This window comes from Pyrgilauda ruficollis, unplaced genomic scaffold, assembly GCF_017590135.1.
Source record: "Pyrgilauda ruficollis isolate IOZ18807 unplaced genomic scaffold, ASM1759013v1 scaffold643, whole genome shotgun sequence".
Classification (NCBI taxonomy): Eukaryota; Metazoa; Chordata; class Aves; order Passeriformes; family Passeridae; genus Pyrgilauda; species Pyrgilauda ruficollis.
In genome coordinates this window covers 4,449-24,911 of record NW_024528189.1, presented here as the reverse complement: position 1 = coordinate 24,911, position 20,463 = coordinate 4,449, and the positions used below count along the sequence as shown (strand labels likewise).

Below are 20,463 nucleotides of genomic sequence, written 5' to 3'. Positions count from 1 at the left end.
ACCACCACCAGTCTTGAGAACATTTCTCCAACCACGCCGATCCCTGAGACTACCAATCCTGAGGCCACCAGTGACCAATGGACCACCACCAGTCTGGACACTGTTTCTACCAGCTCTGAGACCACCAGTGACCCAGGAACTACCACCAGTCTTGAGAACATTTCTACCACCCCTGAGACTCCCATGACCATCGCTGAGACCACCACTGACCAATGGACTTCCACCAGTGACCAATGGAGCACCACCAGTCTGGAGACCATTTCCACCACCCCTGAGACCACCATGACCGTCCCTGAGACCACCAGACATGAAACCACCAGTGACCAATGGACAGCCACCAGTTTGGAGGCCATTTCCCCCACTACCCCTGACACCACCATAACCACTCCTGAAACCACCCTCCCCGAGACCTCCAGCACCATCCCTGGGACCACCACCAGCCATGAGACTGTTTCTGTCACACCTGGGACCACCACAGTCCCTGACAACACCACGATCTTCTCTGAGACCACCAGCACCTTCCCTGGGACCACAACCAGAACACCTGGGACAAACACCAGCCCTGAGACATCAACGTTCCCTGAGACCATCACGACCCCTGACACCACCATCACCTTCCCTGAGACCACCAGACCTGAGACAGTTTCTATGACACCTGGGACCACCACAGTCCCCAGCATCACCGGCACCATCCCTGAGACCACCAGTAAGGAGGCCACCAGTGGCCAATGGACATCCATCCCTGAGACCACCAGTGTTGAGACCACAATTGACCCATGGATCACCGCCAGTCATGAGACCATTTCTACAGTCCCTGGGACCACCATGACCATCGCTGAGACCACTAGTTCTGAGATCACCACCACAGTCCCTGACACCACCACCACCATCTCAGAGACCACCACAACCCCTGGCACCACCACAGTCACCCCTGAAACCACCCTACCTGAGACCACCAGCACAATCCCTGGGACCACCACCAGTCCTGAGACAGTTTCTATGACACCTGGGACCACCACAGTCCCTGGCACCACCACCACCTTCTCTGAGACCACCAGCACCTTCCCTGGGACCACAACCAGAACACCTGGGACAAACACCAGCCCTGAGACATCAACGTTCCCTGAGACCACCACGATCTCTGTCACCACCACGACCTTCCCTGGGACCACCAGTTCTGAGATCACCACCACCATCCCTGAGACCACCAGTCCTGAGACCGCCAACACCATCCCCAGCACCACCAGCTCTGAGACCGTTTCTATCACACCTGGGACCACCACAGTCCCTGGCACCACCAGCACCTTCTCTGAGATCACCACCCCTGGGACCAACTCCACCATCCCTGAGACCACCACCACCATCCCTGAGACCAACACCATCCCTGGGACCAACACCTCCACCCCTGAGACCACCACCACCCGTGGGACCAACTCCACCCCTGGGACCAACATCTCCACCCCTGAGACCACCACCACCCGTGGGACCAACTCCACCCCTGGGACCAACATCTCCACCCCTGAGACCACCACCACCCGTGGGACCAACTCCACCCCTGGGACCAACATCTCCACCCCTGAGACCACCACCACCCGTGGGACCAACTCCACCCCTGGGACCAACATCTCCACCCCTGAGACCACCACCACCCGTGGGACCAACTCCACCCCTGGGACCAACATCTCCACCCCTGAGACCACCACCACCCGTGGGACCAACTCCACCCCTGGGACCAACATCTCCACCCCTGAGACCACCACCACCCGTGGGACCAACTCCACCCCTGGGACCAACATCTCCACCCCTGAGACCACCACCACCCGTGGGACCAACTCCACCCCTGGGACCAACATCTCCACCCCTGAGACCACCACCACCCGTGGGACCAACTCCACCCCTGGGACCAACATCTCCACCCCTGAGACCACCACCACCCGTGGGACCAACTCCACCCCTGGGACCAACATCTCCACCCCTGAGACCACCACCACCCGTGGGACCAACTCCACCCCTGGGACCAACATCTCCACCCCTGAGACCACCACCACCCGTGGGACCAACTCCACCCCTGGGACCAACATCTCCACCCCTGAGACCACCACCACCCGTGGGACCAACTCCACCCCTGGGACCAACATCTCCACCCCTGAGACCACCACCACCCGTGGGACCAACTCCACCCCTGGGACCAACATCTCCACCCCTGAGACCACCACCACCCGTGGGACCAACTCCACCCCTGGGACCAACATCTCCACCCCTGAGACCACCACCACCCGTGGGACCAACTCCACCCCTGGGACCAACATCTCCACCCCTGAGACCACCACCACCCGTGGGACCAACTCCACCCCTGGGACCAACATCTCCACCCCTGAGACCACCACCACCCGTGGGACCAACTCCACCCCTGGGACCAACATCTCCACCCCTGAGACCACCACCACCCGTGGGACCAACTCCACCCCTGGGACCAACATCTCCACCCCTGAGACCACCACCACCCGTGGGACCAACTCCACCCCTGGGACCAACATCTCCACCCCTGAGACCACCACCACCCGTGGGACCAACTCCACCCCTGGGACCAACATCTCCACCCCTGAGACCACCACCACCCGTGGGACCAACTCCACCCCTGGGACCAACATCTCCACCCCTGAGACCACCACCACCCGTGGGACCAACTCCACCCCTGGGACCAACATCTCCACCCCTGAGACCACCACCACCCGTGGGACCAACTCCACCCCTGGGACCAACATCTCCACCCCTGAGACCACCACCACCCGTGGGACCAACTCCACCCCTGGGACCAACATCTCCACCCCTGAGACCACCACCACCCGTGGGACCAACTCCACCCCTGGGACCAACATCTCCACCCCTGAGACCACCACCACCCGTGGGACCAACTCCACCCCTGGGACCAACATCTCCACCCCTGAGACCACCACCACCCGTGGGACCAACTCCACCCCTGGGACCAACATCTCCACCCCTGAGACCACCACCCCCATCCCCGAGACCAACTCCACCATCCCTGAGACCACCACCACCATCCCTGAGACCAACACCATCCCTGGGACCAACACCTCCACCCCTGAGACCACCACCACCCGTGGGACCAACTCTGGGACCAACACCACCCCTGGGACCAACATCTCCACCCCTGAGACCACCACCACCATCCCTGAGACCAACACCATCCCTGGGACCAACTCCACCATCCCTGAGACCACCACCACCCCTGGGACCAACACCACCCCTGGGACCAACACCACCCTCCGTATGACCACCACCTCCAACCATACAACCACTACCACCACTACCACACCTAGGACCACCCGTAGAACCACCACCATCACCACCACCATGACCACCATGACCACCATGACCACCACTCCCCACTCCACCACCACTCCAGGTACTTCCCACCCCTCCTTCCCCCCTGGCCCGTTTCCACGTCCCTTCCAGTTCCTTTTCCATCCCTTCTCCTTCCAGGAATCTGCAACAACGGTGGCACCTGGGTCAACGGCCACTGCCAATGTCCCCTCGGCTTCACCGGGGACAGGTGTGATGACATCAGCAACACCATCGAAACCAAGGCTGGTAGGAATTCCATCTTTTTTTGGGATGCATCCGATGCTGGGGTAAGATCTGAGGGGTGAGGAAGATCTCAAGGGGCTCTCCGGGTGTATCTCAAAGAACCTCCTCCGTAGGTCCTCTTCCTCCTCCTCCAAAGCTGTCCCACGTGGATCCAACCCTTCAGGTGGATCTCCATGGTCATTTCCAAGCTGTTTCCTGCTTGGAAATGGGTCAAGAATCATCAGAGTCTCTCAGAACCCCAAAATTTGGGAAGAGGCGGTTGGTTCCACCAGATCCTGCCCACTGAGGGTGAGGCAGGATCTACCTGAGATTCCCACCTGGAAATTTTTGGGACATGGGGGATGACCCGGCTCCAAACCATCAGCAGGATCAGGATCCACTTGGGAGGACCAGGTGGGAATTTTGGGAAATGGAACACTGCCCAGTCCTTGCTGGGATCACCAAGTGGAGCCATCAATGGTCTCTTCCCATGGGTGGAAGGTGTTTCTCCTGGTTCCTTCACAACAACCCCCAAGTTCAGGGGATTTAGGGGGAGATTTATGGGCCCCACCTGCCTGGGAAGGTCTCTCTGCCCCACCTCCTTCATGGGCTGGTTTTGGACATTCCCAGAGACCAACGGGACGGTGCAGGTGGTGCTGCACGTCATCAACCGGGACTTCACCGAGGACCTTAAGAACACCAGCTCATCCACCTACATCAATTTCGTCGAGGAGTTCACCAAGCAGGTAAAGACACACAAGACCCCACCTGGGGTTGGGATCTACATGGTGGAGCAGCCAGGTCATCCCAAGTTCTCCAAGAACTTCTCCAGGTTCTTGCATGGTGTTCCCCGGGTCCACCGGGATGGATTTTGGGGGGGAACACCCAAAAGGAGGGAGATCCAGGAGGATGAGAAGGGAACGGACCCAACCATCCCACCTGGAGACATCTTCTCTTCCAGATGGACGCGGTCTACACCGACATCGAGGGGTACAAGGGCATCGAGGTGAACAGTCTCAGGTGAGTGCCGGGGTCATTGGGATGGGCATTTTGGGGTCATTCCATGGGAAAAGGGCATTTGGATCGGGACGGTGGCGTTTCTGTCCAGGCCTGGCAGCGTGGTGGTGGATCACACCATCATCGTGTCCCTGAGGGTGACCTCCCAGAGCCAGGAGAAGCTCCAGAACATCACGGCCAAAGTGCAGCGGAGGATCGAGGTGGCAGCAACGCAATTCAACTGCACCAACGGTACCTTGTCACCTTCCCACCGTGGGGCTGGGGACAACCGGGGCCATCCATGGGGTGGGGGACACCTTCCCACCCACCCAAACCACCCCAGACAGCCCAGATGGGGGCTGTGGGTCTGTGCCCCCACCAGTTTGACCTCTCTTACAGGTGACCTGTGCTTCAACTCCTCCAACGTGGAGATCAACAGCACCACGCTGGAATTCGATGAAGATGGGGAGTGGGTGGGTGGGTGGGATTCATGTGGGTCTGGGGTCTCCAGAGTCCCTCCAGGTGACCTCTGTCCCCTCTCCAGCCTACTGCTGGAGCCAAGTGCCCGAGGGCTACCAGGAATTCTTCTTTCCCAACCTGACGAACTCTGGGTTGTCCTGCATGTCCAACTGCACGCCGGGCACCGCCAGCACCATCGACTGCAGCCGTGGGACGTGCCACATCACCCGCGGAGGTCCTCAGTGCTTGTAAGGGCTGAAGGAAATTCGTCCTCCTCCTTCAAAGCTGTCCCGCATGGATCCAACCCTTCAGGTGGATCTCCGTGGTCATTTCCAAGCTGTTTCCTGCATGGAAATGCATCAAGTATCATCAGGGCTTGAGCAGATTCTTGGTCCACATGGTGGATCTCTGTGGTCAAGTCCAAGCTGTTTTCTGCATGGAAATGCATCAAGTATCATCAGAGCTGGAGCAGATTCTTGGCCCACATGGATCCAAACTTCTGGTGGATCTTCAGAATCCTTTCCAATCTCCTTTGTGCATGAAAATGGGTCAAGAATCATCAGTTGGAGCAGGGTCTTGGTCCAACATGGATCCAACCCTTCTGGTGTAACTCCAGGCCCACCTCTGAGGTTTTCTCTGCAGAACAAGAGGTCAAAAATCATTGAGGTTGGTGTAGGGTCTTCCTCTACATGGATCCAAACCTTCTGATGGATCTCCATGGTCATCTCCAGGTTTAAACCCCTGAGATGGAGCAGAATCTTGCTTCAAGCGGGGCTTGAGGCTGCAGAAATGGCGTTGGGGTGGGAGGGGGTTCTTCTGAGGGGGTCCCAGCTTTGCTTTGACCCCCTTATCCCACCCCACCAGCTGCGATGAGACACACCTGTACTGGTACCAAGATGACCGCTGTACATCACGGGTCAGCAAACTGGCCGTGGGCCTGGGCTTGGCCGTAGCCATCCTGGTCATTGTGGTCATCGTCCTCTCCATCTTCCTCTTCCGAGCTCGGAGATCTGGGTCCTTTGACAGGTGAGAGGGGGCAGGTTGGGGGGTCTCCATGAGGTGGGAGGGCTCTTCGTGTTGGTGATTTCCAAGATGTTCTTCATCCTCAGTGAGGTCCTGAGGGTTGGGGGGGGGGGAGCCTTGGTCCTTTGTGGGGGTGTGGAGGAGCTGGGGGGCTCCAGGCAGGGATGGACCTGCTGATGGTGACCGCCCCGCACCCCCTGCCCCATCCCCAGGGCCGAGCAGAAGATGATGGAGAATTGGTACCAGAATATCAGTGAGGACTGGAGCCCCCAGGGAAACTTCACCTTCCGGAACGAAGGTGGGCGTGGAGTGGGTGAGGGGTCTCTGGTGACCCCATGGGAGTGGTGGAGTTGGTTTGTGCCCCCCATCCCCAGCCCAAGCACCACCACTGAACCCTCCTGTCCCACAGGTGTCCAGCTTGAGGATGACCATCCAGTCAACCTTGAGACCGTGGACACGTCGGTGCCGGTGAGTTCCCCCCGCCTTCCTGCCATGGTGGGACCATGGTAGTGGGGACACCTCAGATGTTCCTGACACCCAATTTTCCATCGGATCTTCTCCGGCATATCCCAACAGATCCAAATCCCTCGGCCGCAGAAGTTCATCACGCAGCTCTGAGACATGGTGGGGTGGTGACTTCCACCACCAGAACCTCACCATCATTGTCATCGTCATCGTCATCAATGTCATCAGTGTCATCAATGTCAGTATCATCATCACGAACATGAGCAACATCAAAATCTTCTTCATCATCATCACCATCATTATTATCACGATCGACATGATTGCCATCATCATCATCATCATCACAATTGCCATCTACATCATCATCACCATCATCACCATCATCGTCACCATCATCCCCATCACCAACCCCATGGAACGAGGTCCCCCCCAGCACTGCAGGACAACCTGGACCTTCTCCTGGGGGGGGCACCTTGACCCCCTGCCCTCGTCTTCATCCTCCTCCTCCTCTTCCTGTATCCCTCATCCTCTTCCTGTGAGCACTTTTAGGTGGTGACCCCACTTTTAGGACGTGGGGACCTCACCTCCAGCTGCACTTTTGGGTCCTGACCCCACCTGAAAGGTCATGTCCCCATCTCCAAGGTCATGCCCCCACCTTCCTCCCTCCCCAAATTCAAGGGTGAAGTTCCCCCCCCCCCACCCAAGAAAGGGGGCTGGACCCTCTCCTTCTCAATGAAGTCACTCAAACATCTCTGGTGTTACTGGTTTGTACTGGGAGAACCCCAGGGATGGCTTGGGGAGGGGACAAACATCCCCTCTATTTTTGGGGGTGACACACACACACCCACCTGGGACCCCCCCTACTCCAACAGGGGACACTCCCACCGCATTCCAGCACCTGCCAGGTGTGTTTGGGGCCACACCTGGCCACACCTCCAGGTACTGGGGACTTTGTCCCCATTCCCGGCTCCGGTTGCCAAAACATAAAAATGTTGATTTTAGCCTGGGAAGGGTGGGGCGGGAATTGGCTGAGGGCCAAGTGCCAGTGCCAGGGTGGGACGTGTCCTCCTGCCACGTCCGTGGCATGGGAGGAGGTGATGGGGGTGCTGGTGGGGGTGGTGGGGTCACGGTGGTCATGGTGGTCACGGGACTGGAGTGGTCATGGTGGTCATGGTGGTGATGGGACTGGAGTGGTCGTGGTGGTGGTGGGGTCATGGTTGTCATGGTGGTGAGGGTGGTGGTCATAATGGTGGTGGGAAGTGTGGTCGTGGTGGTCCATTGTCCACCTTAGGACCTCCTCAGTGTCCCCCACTCATGGGTGGTACCACCTTGGGACCCCCTCAGTGACCCCAACAACTAAAGGTGGTGCCACCTCGAGACCACTTCAATGTCCCCCAACAACCATGGGTGGTGCCACCTTAGAACCCTCTCAATGTCCCCTCCACTCGTGGTACCATCTTGAGACCCCTTAGTGTCCCCCAGTCAAGGGTGGTGCCACCTTGGGACCCCCTCAATGTTCCCACCACTCATGGGTGGTGTCACCTTGGGACCCCCTCAATGTCCCCTCCATTCATGGGTGGTGCCACCTTGGGACCCCCTCAATGTCCCCTGCTCCTGGAGCCACCACAGCTGTCCCACCCTCCTTCTCCGAGCCCTTTGTCCCCGTGGGAAGGAGGTGTGGAGGAACCTCCAGGGTGACATTTCATTCCAGGGCTGGGGACAAGGGGACACTTTCTCCCACACATGTCACCAGCTGTGGCTGGGGTGCCCCAAGGGCGGTTCCAAATTGCTCGGTCAATAATTACCTCACTCCAATATTTCCTTTTCCTGATTTAGGTGTTTTCCCTCGGGTTTGCACTTTGTCCCCAGCCCAGACTTGGCTCTGTCATGGAGCCACCTCGTGTCCCCAAGAGGAATTGGACAGGTGACAATAAAGCTCAGGATGCATTTAATTATAAATAATCTGTGTGCAAAAGTCTGCGTGGGGAGGAAGAGGATGGTGGATCTCCTGATTCTCGTCACCCCCACATCCTCGTGTCCCCGTGTCCTGTCTCTGCTGGACCTCAGGTGGCTTCACTCAGGGGACCATGGTGGGTCTCTGGATGTGTATCTGGGGATGAAGAAGAGAGGAGGATGATGGTGGGGTGGGGAGAAACAGGGGGACAACACCAGGGTCCTGGGACACGTCACCCACCGTCCTCGAGGTGTCCACCCTCTCCAGGTTGATGTAGCTGATGTTGGAGGTCTCCATGTCTGTGGGGTGGAAGAAGAGGTGCCATGGACTCCTGGATGCCACAGCGACCCCCACCCCATCCCCACCCCCGTCCCCACCTCCATGCCCGTTACCTTCCCAGGTGGCTGCCGGGTTGGCCACGGTAAAGCCTTGGGATCCGTCCCAGTTGCCGTCGTCACTGCTGTACATCTCCGAGCGGGACCTCAGCTTCTTTCTGCGTGGTGGGAACCACAGGGATGAGACCCGGGACCACCACGGGACCTCCCCAGCTCACCCCATGGTGACACATTTACCTGTACTGCTCCTTCTGCCTCCGAGATCTCAGCAGGAGGATGGTGAAGGTGGTGGTGACCAGGACCAGGATGGCCACAGGAACGCCCACGCCCACCCCAACCTTGCTGATGCGGGAGCTGCAGGCTTTGTCCAGGTACCAGAAGGCCACCTGGTCCGAGCACCTGGTGGGAATGGTCATGGTGGGTTTGGTGGTCAGGGTGGTGGGGTCACCGTGGTCATGGTGGTCATGGGGTCATCATGGTCATGGTGGTGGAGTCACCGTGGTCATGGGGGTCATGGTGGTCAGGGTGGTCACAGTGATCATGGTGGTTATGGTGGTGGGGTCACCATGGTCATGGTGGTCATGGTGGTGGGGTTGTCATGTGGGTTATGGGGGGTCATGGTGGTGGAGGTGGTCGTGGGGGTGGAGTGGTCACTTGTGAGGTCATCACAACAACCATGGGAGTTGGGGATGATCATGGGGCTCATGGGGTGGTCACAGCCCTGGGGTCACGACTGTGGGCGGATCATGGTGATCACGCTGGTGAGAGCCATGGCATTGGGGGGGGCACCATCCATTTTTGGGGGGCGGGTCCTTACTCGCACTGCGGCCCCGCCCGGCCCACGGAGCAGCGGCCGTAGACGCAGGGCAGGGAGTCGGTGTGACGGCTGTCGCAGCGGGTGATGCAGATGACGCCGGTGCTGGTCAGGTACATAGTGTAGTAGGATCTGAACTCCTCCTTGATGTAGGTGTCACACAGATCTGAGAGTGGAGACGCAAGGCTCAGGTTTTGGGGTTATTCAGAGGGGTGGGGGACACCCAAACACCTCGTGGGCTTCACTTACTTTCTTCCACCTGCGTCATGTCAACGTTGACGACAGAGGTGACGTTGCTGACGAAGCAGACACCTAGCATGGAGAGAGGAGCTGCTGGTGGGCAACCCCAAGGCCAACCATCCCCAGCGAGGAGCCAGTCCCGGCGGGGTGACCCCCGAGGTCACTCACAGTCGCTCTCTGTGCAGTCCTCGCTACAGTTGTAGTTTTGGATGGCAGTGACGAGGTTCTCCGAGATGCTCTTCACTGTCTTGTTGGTCTCGGAGGTGACGGGGATCTCCAGGTTGACGTCATAGTCCACTTGGATGCTGCCCGCGCTGGGAGGAGAAGTGGTAGGACTTGGTTCTGGACCAAACTGGGACCAGTATGGGATGTCCAGTGTGGAGGGATGCCACAGTTACATGGGGGATGGACTGTCCTGGAGGAACTCCATGGACACAATGTGGCTTGGAGGGATGTGGATGCTCCAAGTTTGAAGGGAATCACCTCAAACTGACCCCCATGGCTCCCTTCACCCCAAACCACCCCACCAAAGATCTGGAGAGGGTTAGGACCCCACCTGGTCACTAGTGGAGACTCACCTCAGGCTTTTGATCACCACACCTTTGTACCCTTCGATACCCTTATAAAGCTTCTGCATCTGGAAGACAAAGAGAAGCCAGGGGAGATCCAGACCCTCATAATGCTCCACATAACCCCCTCAAGGGGCTGGCCCCAGGGTCACCCCAGCACCGCTGAGTCCTGACCTTCTCCTGGAATGTTTTGTTAAAGTCCTGGTAAGCCTCTGAGGATGTATTTTTGAGATCGTCATTAAATGTCCCCTCGATTTTGGTCATCATCACCACCGTCGCGTTTATCGTCACTTGGCCAAACAGAGAAGACCCATAAGGAAGAGACCCCAGGTGTCCCCATCCCACCCCTGGTGACCTTGGTCAGGGGGGACCAGCTCGGTCCCTCCACAGTGACCCCAAACCCAGGTCGGTCTCACCAAGGTGAGCCCATTTCTTGATCGGTGCCTCTGTGGTGACCCAACCCCATCCTGGGGTCAGTCCCTCCATGGTGGTCCCATTCCCAGGTCATACCCTCACCCCAACCCCCGGCTGACCCCTCAGAGGTGACCTCAGCCCAGGTCCTACTCTGGTGGCCACCCCACAGAACTTTGGGACGGTTCCCTACCATTTTTAATCTCCACGATGTCCTTGGCGTTCTGGCACCTGTCCCCTTGGAAATTGGGGGGGCACTGGCAGGAGCCGCTGGCCCAGGTGCCCCCGTTTTGGCAGACGAGCTCCTCGCAGTGGTCACCTTGGAACCCCCCGGGACACACGCACTTGCCATCTTCCCAGGTGCCACCATTCTGGCACTGACCTGAGAGAGGGACCCAAGGACACAGGAGATGTGACACGGCCTGGAGAACCCCAGGAGCCACCTGGAGAATGCTGGGAGTGGGTCAGGGAGAAGGGACATGGCTATGGAGGGCCACTAAGCAGGAAGACTCACCTGGACTCGTGACTGTGGTTGTCGTGGTGGTGGTGGTAGTAGTGGTGGTCATGGTGGCTGTAGTTGACTCAGTAGGGGTGGCTGAGGTGGTTGAGGTGGTTGACGTGGAGGTTGGAGAAGAGGTTGGCATGGTGGTGGGCATGGTTGTTGGGGATGAGGTGGGCGTAGAGGTTGGCATGGACGTTGGGGTCAAGGTGGGCGTGGAGGTTGGCGTGGAGGTTGGTGTCGAGGTTGATGTGGACGTGGACGTGGAGGTGGACGTGGAGGTTGGTGTGGAGGTTGACGTGGAGGTCGGTGTGGTGGTGGGTGTGGACGTTGGTGCGGAGGTGGGTGTAGATGTTGGCGTTAAGGTCAGCATTGAGGTTAGAGTAGAGGTTGGCGTAGAGGTGGGTGTCGAGGTTGGGGTCGAGGTTGACATGGAGGTTGCTGGGGATGTAGGCGTGATGGTGGGCATGGAGGTGGGCGTGGAGGTTGGGGTCGAGGTTGCTGTGGAGGTTGCTGTGGAGGTTGGAGTCAAGGGGGGCGTGGAGTTTGGGGTCGAGGTCGGTGTAGAGGCTGGGGTCAAGGTTGGCGTGGAGGTTGCTGGGGAGCTGGATGTGGAAGTTGGAATGGAGGTTGACGTGGAGGTTGGGGTCATGGTCAGCATGGTGGTGGTTGTGGAGGTTGGGGTCGAGGTTAACAGGGAGGTTGGGGTCGAGGTTGGCGTGGAGATTGCTGGGGAGGTGGCTGTGGTGGTGGGCGTAGAAGTTGGAGTGGAGATTGATGTGGAGGTCGGTGTGGAGGTTGGGGTCGAGGTTGACGTGGAAGTTGACGTGGAGGTCGGTGTGGAGGTTGGGGTTGAGGATGACGTGGAAGTGGATGTCGAAGTTGGCGTCGAGGTTGACGTGGAGGTGGACTTGGTGGTTGGCGTGGAGGTTGGCATTGAGGTTGACGTGGAGGTCGGTATGGAGGTTGGGGTTGAGGTTGATGTGGAGGTGGATGTGGTGGTTGACGTGGAGGTTGGTGTTGAGGTGGATGTGGAGGTTGGCTTCGTTGACGTGGAGGTGGACATGGTGATCGGCGTGGAGGTTGGTGTCAAGGTTGATGTGGAGGTCAGTGTGGAGGTTGGGGTCGAGGCTGACGTGGAGGCTGGCGTCGACGTTGGGGTCGAGGTTGACATGGAGGTGGATATGGTGGTTGGCCTGGAGGTTGGCGTTGAGGTCAACGTGGAGGTGGATGCGGAGATCGGTGTGGAGGTTGGCGTGGACGTTGATGTGGGGGTTGGGGTCGAGTTTGACGTGGAGGTTGGCGTCGAGGACGACATAGAGGTTGGCGTCGAGGTTGATGTGGAGGTGGATGTGGTGGTGGATATTGTGGTTGGCGTGGAGGTTGGCGTGGCGGTCGGTGTGGAGGTTGGGGTCGTGGTTGACGTGGAGGTGGATGTGGTGATCAGCGTGGAGGTTGGTGTCGAGGTTGATGTGGAGGTTGATGTGGAGGTGGACGTGGTGGTCGGTGTGGAGGTTGGCATCAAGGTTGACGTGGAGGTTGGCGTCGATGTTGGCGTGGAGGTCGGTGTTGAGGTTGGCGTCGAGGTTGACGTGGAGGTGGATGTGGTGGTGGATATGGTGGTTGGTGTGGAGGTTGGCGTGGAGGTTGGCGTGGAGGTGGATGTGGTGGTTGGTGTGGAGGTTGGGGTCGAGGATGACATCGAGGTGGACATGGAGGTGGATGTGGAGGTTGGCGTCGAGGTTGACATGGAGGTTGGCATAGAGGTTGGCATGGAGGTAGGCGTCGAGGTTGACGTGGAGGTCGGTGTAGAGGTTGGCATCAAGGTTGACGTGGAGGTTGGCGTCGAGGTTGGGGTCGAGGTTGATGTGGAGGTTGATGTGGAAGTTGGCGTGGAGGTTGGCGAGGAGGTTGGGGTTGAGGTTGACGTGGACGTGGATGTGGTGGTTAACGTGGACGTTGGCATGGAGGTCGGTGTGGAGATCGATGTAGAGGTTGGCGTCGAGGTTGGCATGGATGTTGACATGTAGGTGGACGTGGTGATCGGCGTGGAGGTTGGCGTCGAGGATGACATAGAGGTTGGCGTCGAGGTTGGGGTCGAGGTTGACGTGGAGGTTGGCGTCGAGGATGACATAGAGGTTGGCGTCGAGGTTGGGGTCGAGGTTGACGTGGAGGTTGGCGTCGAGGATGTTGGGGTCGTTGGCGTCGAGGTTGATGTGGAGGTGGATGTGGTGGTGGATATGGTGGTTGGTGTGGAGGTTGGCGTTGAGGTCGGTGTGGAGGTTGGGGTTGAGGTTGACGTGGAGGTGGATGTGGTGGTCACTGTGGAGGTTGGGGTCGAGGATGACGTCGAGGTGGACATGGAGGTTGGCATAGAGGTTGGCGTGGAGGTAGGCGTCGAGGTTGACGTGGAGCTCGGCGTGGAGGTTGGCATCAAGGTTGATGTGGAGGTTGGCGTCGAGGTTGGGGTCGAGGTTGATGTGGAGGTTGATGTGGAAGCTGGCGCAGAGGTTGGCGTGGAAGTTGACGTGGAGGTTGGCGACGAGGTTGGGGTTGAGGTTGACATGGACGTGGATGTGGTGGTTGGCGTGGAGGCTGGCGTGGAAGTCGGTGTGGAGATCGGTGTGGAGGTTGGCGTCGAGGTTGGGGTCGAGGTTGATGTGGAGGTTGATGTGGAGGTGGACGTGGACGTCAGTGTGGAGGTTGACGTGGAGGTCAGTGTGGAGGTTGGGGTTGAGGTTGACGTGGAGGTTGGCGTCGAGGATGACATAGAGGTTGGCGTCGAGGTTGATGTGGAGGTGGATATGGTGGTTGGTGTGGAGGTTGGCGTGGTGGTCAGTGTGGAGGTTGGGGTTGAGGTTGACGTGGAGGTGGATGTGGAGGTTGGTGTGGATGTTGGCATGGAGGTTGGTGTCGAGGTTGACGTGGAGGTTGGTGTCAAGGTTGTCTTCAAGGTTGGGGTAGAGGTTGACGTGGAGGTGGATGTGGAAGTGGGCGTCGATGTTGGCGTGGAGGTCAGCATGGAGTTTGGTGTGGAGATTGATGTGGAGGTTGGTGTTGAGGTCAACGTGGAGGTCGGTGTGGAGTTTGGCGATGAGTTCGACGTGGAGGTCGGTGTGGAGGTTGGGGTCGAGGTTGACGTGGAGGTGGACGTGGAGGTGGATGTGGAGGTTGGCGTCGATGTTGTCATGGATGTTGGCCTAGAGGTTGGTGTGGAGGTAGGCGTGGAAGTTGACGTGGAGGTTGGCATCGAGATTGGGGTCGAGGTTGCCGTGGAGGTGGATGTGGTGATTGGTGTGGAGGTTGACCCGGAGGTCGGTGTGGAGTTTGGGGTCGAGGTTGATTTGGAGGTTGGCGTCGAGTTTGGGGTTGAGGTTGACGTGGAGGTGGACGTGGAAGTGGATGTGGTGGTTGGCGTCGGGGTTGGTGTGGAGGTGGGTGTGGAGGTTGGGATTGAGGTTGGCATGGAGGTGGATGTGGAAGTTGGCGTGGAGGTTGGTGTTGTGGTTGACGTGGAGGTTGGCGTGGAGGTGGACATGGTGGTGGGCGTGGAGGTTGGTGTCGAGGTTGATGTCAAGGCGGATGTGGAGGTGGATGTGGAGGTTGACGTGGAGGTTGGCGTCGAGGTTGGGGTCAAGGTTGACATGGAGGTTGACATGGAGGTCGGTGTGGAGGTTGGCGTCGAGGTTGGGGTTGAGGTTGACGTGGAGGTCGGTGTGGAGGTTGGGGTTGAGGACAACATAGTGGTTGGCGTGGAGATTGGGGTCGAGCTTGACGTGGAGGTGGATATGGTGGTTGGCATGGAGGTTGGCGTTGAGGTTGACGTGGAGGTTGTTATGGAGGTTGGGGTTGAGGTTGACGTGGAGGTGGACGTGGAAGTGGATGTGGAGGTTGGCGTCGGGGTTGGTGTGGAGGTTGACGTGGAGATCGGCGTGGAGGTGGGTGTGGAGGTCGGCGTCAGGGTTGGTGTGGAAGTTGATGTGCAGATCAGCGTGGAGGTTGCTGTGGAAGTTGACGTGGAGGTTGGTGTCGAGGTTGGGGTCGAGGTTGACATGTAGGTGGATGTGGTTGTTGGCGTGGAGGTTGGCGTGGAGGTTGGTGTCGAGGTTGATGTCGAGGTGGACATGGAGGTGGACGTGGCGGTTGATGTTGAGGTGGATGTGGAGGTTGGTGTTGAGGTGGACGTGGAGGTCGGCATGGAGGTTGGTGTCAAGGTTGATGTGGAGGTTGATGTGGTGGTTGGTGTTGCGGTGGATGTGGAGGCTGGTGTTGAGGTTGACGTGGAGGTCAGTGTGGAGGTTGGGGTAGAGGCTGACATGGAGGTGGATGTGGAGGTTGGTGTTGAGGTGGACGTGGAGGTCGGCATGGAGGTTGGTGTCAAGGTTGATGTGGAGGTTGATGTGGTGGTTGGTGTTGCGGTGGATGTGGAGGCTGGTGTTGAGGTTGATGTGGAGGTCGTTGTGGAGGTTGGGATTGAGGTTGATGTGGAGGTTGGCGTGGAGGTTGGCATGGGGGTTGACGTGGAGGTTGAGGTGGAGGTTAGCTTGGAGGAGGTCATGGTGGTGGGCTTGGATGATGGGGTCGAGGCTGGGGTCAAGATTGGTGTGGAGGTTGGCGTGGAGGTTGGGGATGAGCCGGGCGTGGAGGTCGGCGTGGGGGTCGGTGTAGAGGTTGGCGTGGAGGTTGATATGGAGGTGGAAGTGGCAGTTGATGTTGAGGTGGACGTGGAGGCTGGTGTGGAGGCGGGCGTGGAGGTAGGGGTCAAGGTTGACATGGAGGTTGGCATCGAGGACGACATAGAGGTTGGCGTCACGGTTGATGTGGAGGTGGGTGTGGTGGTGGATATGGTGGTTGGTGTGGAGGCTGACATGGAGGTTGATGTGGAGGTTGGCGTGGAGGTTGGTGTCAAGGTTGATGTGGAGGTTGATGTGGAGGTGGATGTGGAGGTTGGCGTCGAGATTGGTGTGGACATTGACGTGGAGATCAGCGTGGAGGTGGGCATGAAGGTTGACGTGGAGCTTGATGTGGAGGTGGATGTGGTCGTTGGCATCAAGGCTGGCGTGGAGATTGATGTGGAGGTTGACTTGGAGTTTGGCGTTGAGGTGGGCGTGAAGGTTGATATGGAGGTGGACGTGGAGGTTGGCGTGGAGGTCGGTGTGGAGGTTGGTTTCAAGGTTGATGTGGAGGTAGACACGGAGGTTGATGTGGAGGTGGACGTGGAGGTTGGCGTGGAGGTCGGTGTGGTTGGTTTCAAGGTTGATGTGGAGGTGGACACGGAGGTTGATGTGGAGGTTGGTGTTGAGGTTGATGTGGAGGTTGATGTGGAGGTGGATGTGGAGGTTGGCGTCGAGATTGACGTGGATGTTGACGTGGAGGTTGACGTGGAGGTGGGTGTGGAGGTTGGGGTCGAGGCTGGCCCGGAAATTGTTGTGGAGGTTGGTGTCGAGGTTGACGTGGAGGTGGGCGTGGATGTGGGCGTTGAGGTTGTTTTCGAAGTTTGTTCCCCGGCGAGGGGGTTGACGGGCATGGTGGTGTGCTTGGTGTTTGATGTGGTCATAGGCATTGATGGTTTTCCGCTGTCATCCTCCATGGGTTTTGTCGTGGCAGTGGTGGATGTGGTTGTCTCGTCGCCGGCAGCCATGATGGTTTTGTTGGTGGTGGTCGCAGCAGAGCTGGGGATGGCGCTGGTGGCCATGTTTTTCTTCCCTGCTGGAGCATTGGTGGCCGTGTTACCCCAGGACAGACACGGCCACTCCTTCCTGGTGGCCATGACCTGCCCTGGCTGACCTCACCAACATCTCCCAAACCCCGTGGACCACCAAAGCCTGCAGAGCCCCAAGGACGCACTGACCCCCCAGCAGAGACACCTGGATGCCTCATGGACCCTCACCCACAACAGACCAACACTTCCCAAAGCCCTGCCCTTGGTTCTCCAAAAACACCCCAAGGATTCCCAAGACCCCCAGCTGGGTCGCAACACCCCCAGTTGGCTCCCAAAACCCCAAAGATCCATTGACCCCCCTCAAACACCCCTGGACCCCCAAAGACCCTCACCCACCACAGATGAACATCTCCCCAGAAACCCAACCTTGGTTCTCCAAAGATGCCCCCAGGATCACCAATACCCCCAAAAACCCATGAACCCCAAGACCCATTGACACCATTAAGGGTTCCTGGACCACCCCAAAGACCCTCACCCACCTCATGCCAACACCCCCCCAAAAACCCAACCTTGGTTCTCCAAAGAAGCCCCCTGGGCTCCCCAGACCCTCCAGATCCCCATCTGCGTCCCAAAAACTCAGGGATTCACCTCAAAACCCCACAGACCCCCCTCAAAAGACCCCTTGACCCCCCACCAAAAGCCCATTGACACTCTCTTGAGCCCCCTCAATAGACCACTGGACCTCCAAAGACCCCCATCCAACTAATCCCCCCAAAACCCAACCTCGGTTCTCCAAAAATGCCGCAGAGACTCCCCAGACCCTCAAGACCCCCAGCTGGGTTCCAAAGACCCAAGGACTCCTCTCAAAGACCTTTGGACCCTCCCCCAAAAATCCATTGACCACCCCCCAAAGACCCCTGGACCTCCAAAGACCCCCATCCACAACATCCCCCCCAAAGACCCACCCTTGGTTCTCCAGTCATTCTCAAGACCCCAACTGGGTCCTGAACTTACTAGTCGTGTCCTAAAGACCCCTGGACCCCCCCAAAGACCCCTGGACTCCTCCAAAGGCCCCTGCACCCCCCAAAGACCCCAGGACCCCCTCAAAGACCCCTGGCCCTCCAAAGACCCCCATCCACAACATCCCCCCAAAGACCCGCCTTGACTCCCCAGACCCCAACTGGGTCCTGTACCCTCCAGTTGGGTCGCAAAGACCCTCGGACCCCCCTGAAGACCCCTGAACCCCCCCCAAAGACCCATAGATGACCCTAAAGACCCCCAGACCCACCCAAAGACCCCTGGACCTCCAAAGACCCCCACTCGTGGTTCTGGAGCCCTCCCACCACGGGATGGGGGACTCGTCCCTGTGCCACCACAGGTGGGGAGGGGTCCCAGTGCCACCACAGGGTGGGGGACATGTCCCACTGCAACCACGGGTGAGGAGGGGGTCCCAGTGCCACCACGGGGAGGGGTCCCAGTGCCACCACGTGGAGAGGTCCCATTGCCACCCTGAGGTGGGGAGGGGGTCCCAGTGCCACCACGTGGAGAGGTCCCAGTGCCACCATGGGGTGGGGAGAGGCCCCAGTGCCACCACAGGGTGGGGGACATGTCCCACTGCAACCACGGGTGAGGAGGGGGTCCCAGTGCCACCACGGGGAGGGGTCCCAGTGCCACCACGTGGAGAGGTCCCAGTGCCACCATGGGGTGGGGGACATTTCCCAGGGCCGCCACGGGTGGGGGACATGTTCCAGTGCCACCACAGGGAGGGGTCCCAGTGCCACCACAGGTAGGGTCCCAGTGCCACCACGCGGAGGGGTCCCAGTGCCACCACAGGGAGGGGTCCCAGTGCCACCACGCGAAGGGGTCCCAGTGCCACCACGTGGAGAGGTCCCAGTGCCACCATGGGGTGGGGAGAGGCCCCAGTGCCACCACAGGGTGGGGGACATGTCCCACTGCAACCACGGGTGAGGAGGGGGTCCCAGTGCCACCACGGGGAGGGGTCCCAGTGCCACCACGTGGAGAGGTCCCATTGCCACCCTGAGGTGGGGAGGGGGTCCCAGTGCCACCACGTGGAGAGGTCCCAGTGCCACCATGGGGTGGGGAGAGGCCCCAGTGCCACCACGGGGTGGGAGACATGTCCCAGTGCCACCATGGGTGGGGGACGTGTTCCAGTGCCACCACAGGGAGGGGTCCCAGTGCCACCGTGTCCCACCTGTGAAGAGGAGCAGGACGCAGACGCAGAGCGCGGCCGGGCTGCCCCACAGCCGCCCCATGGCCCCGAGACGCCGCAGTCGGGGGGCAGAGAGGGGACACGAGGATCCGTCCCCAACGGCTGGCAGAGCGGGACTGGGGACACGGAGGGCACCTGGAGGGGACCTTTGGTCACAATAAAAGGAGGTGGGAGAAACGAAAGCAACGCTGCAGGTGCCAGGAATGCGCTGACAGGTGCCACCACCCTGTCCCCCGGCACGTGGCACGGCAAAGGGACGCCAGGTGGCCTTGAGGGGCTGGTGGCACTCCCACGAGGTTCAGGAGGTTCCTCGGGGTTCCTCAGGGCGCGTCGCGGTGGCTCCAGGGGAACGTCCAGGCGTGGCCAAGGCCGTGGGGACGCGGGACGTGATGTGGGGGGGTGTGGGACAGGGGACAAGGGACATGGGGTGGGGACAGGGGACACGGGATGGGGACATGGGTCATGGGGGGAACATGGGATGGGGATGTGGGGCACGGGGTCAGGATGTGGGACAGGAGACACGGGATGGGGACATGGGACATGGGATGGGGATGTGGGACATGGGTGGGGGTGTGGGACACGGGACATGGGACACAGGATGGGGACATGGGACATGGGATATGGGACACGGGACATGGGATATGGGCCACGGGACAAGGACAAGGGACACGGGATGGGGACATGGGACATTGCTGGGACATGGGATGAGGACATGGGACACGGGGTGGGGACATTGGACAGGGAATGTGGGACACAGGATGGGGACATGGGACATTAGAAGGGACACGGGATTTGGGACACGGGATGGGGACACGGTGGGGGACACAGGATTTGGGACACGGGATTTGGGACATTTGGGGCACAGGATTTGTGACACTGAGGGGGACATGAGATTTGGGACAAGGGACATGGGACACAGGATTTGGGACATGGGATGGGGACATTGCAGGGGACTTGGGACATGGAGGGGACACGGCATTTGGGACACGGCATTTGGGACACGGCATTTGGGACACTGGGGGGACACGGGACACCCCTGTGGGGTGGCAGCGCTGGGGATGGGGACAGATTTGGGGTCTGCTGGAGGTTTTGGGGTGAATCCCTTCGTTTTGGGGTGAATCCCTTCATTTTGGGGTGAATCCCTTCGTTTTTGGGGTGAATCCCTTCGTTTTGGGGTGAATCCCTTCGTTTTTGGGGTGCAGTGAGGATTTGAGGTGA

The 20,463-nt window shown here is 59.2% G+C and overlaps 2 protein-coding genes across 2 annotated transcripts; one reads left to right on the top strand and one right to left on the bottom strand.

Annotated features, from left to right (window-relative positions):
• The first annotated feature begins 183 nt into the window (after positions 1-183).
• On the top strand, positions 184-7,087 carry LOC121362586 (mucin-2-like). Its single transcript, XM_041484210.1, has 11 exons — positions 184-3,427; positions 3,505-3,612; positions 4,219-4,334; positions 4,550-4,608; positions 4,697-4,836; positions 4,984-5,061; positions 5,129-5,291; positions 5,908-6,069; positions 6,279-6,364; positions 6,476-6,534; positions 6,716-7,087. The coding sequence occupies exons 1-11, from the start codon at positions 184-186 to the stop codon at positions 7,085-7,087; spliced, it is 4,587 nt and encodes a 1,528-aa protein (XP_041340144.1).
• A 1,442-nt stretch (positions 7,088-8,529) lies between these two features.
• Positions 8,530-19,288, bottom strand: LOC121362587 (mucin-2-like). The gene is made up of 14 exons (XM_041484211.1): positions 19,228-19,288; positions 15,406-17,059; positions 14,585-15,355; positions 11,369-14,553; positions 11,048-11,236; positions 10,618-10,733; positions 10,453-10,511; positions 10,043-10,188; positions 9,884-9,946; positions 9,638-9,800; positions 9,058-9,219; positions 8,878-8,978; positions 8,726-8,784; positions 8,530-8,641 (listed from the first exon to the last, which is right to left on the bottom strand). Exons 1-14 carry the CDS (start codon positions 19,286-19,288, stop codon positions 8,609-8,611), a joined length of 6,762 nt encoding a protein of 2,253 aa, XP_041340145.1. The 3' UTR covers positions 8,530-8,608.
• Between the last annotated feature and the right edge of the window lie 1,175 nt (positions 19,289-20,463).

Coding starts and splice junctions, on each gene's coding strand:
- LOC121362586 (XM_041484210.1), top strand. CDS start 184: ATGACCATCGCTGAGACCACCACTGACCAATGGACTTCCACCAGTGAC. Junction 4,335..4,549: donor TCGAGGAGTTCACCAAGCAG/GTAAAGACACAC, acceptor CTTCTCTTCCAG/ATGGACGCGGTCTACACCGA. Junction 6,365..6,475: donor CTTCACCTTCCGGAACGAAG/GTGGGCGTGGAG, acceptor CCTGTCCCACAG/GTGTCCAGCTTGAGGATGAC.
- LOC121362587 (XM_041484211.1), bottom strand. CDS start 19,288: ATGGGGCGGCTGTGGGGCAGCCCGGCCGCGCTCTGCGTCTGCGTCCTG. Junction 10,512..10,617: donor ACAAAACATTCCAGGAGAAG/GTCAGGACTCAG, acceptor TTTGTCTTCCAG/ATGCAGAAGCTTTATAAGGG. Junction 8,785..8,877: donor CCCGGCAGCCACCTGGGAAG/GTAACGGGCATG, acceptor TCCACCCCACAG/ACATGGAGACCTCCAACATC.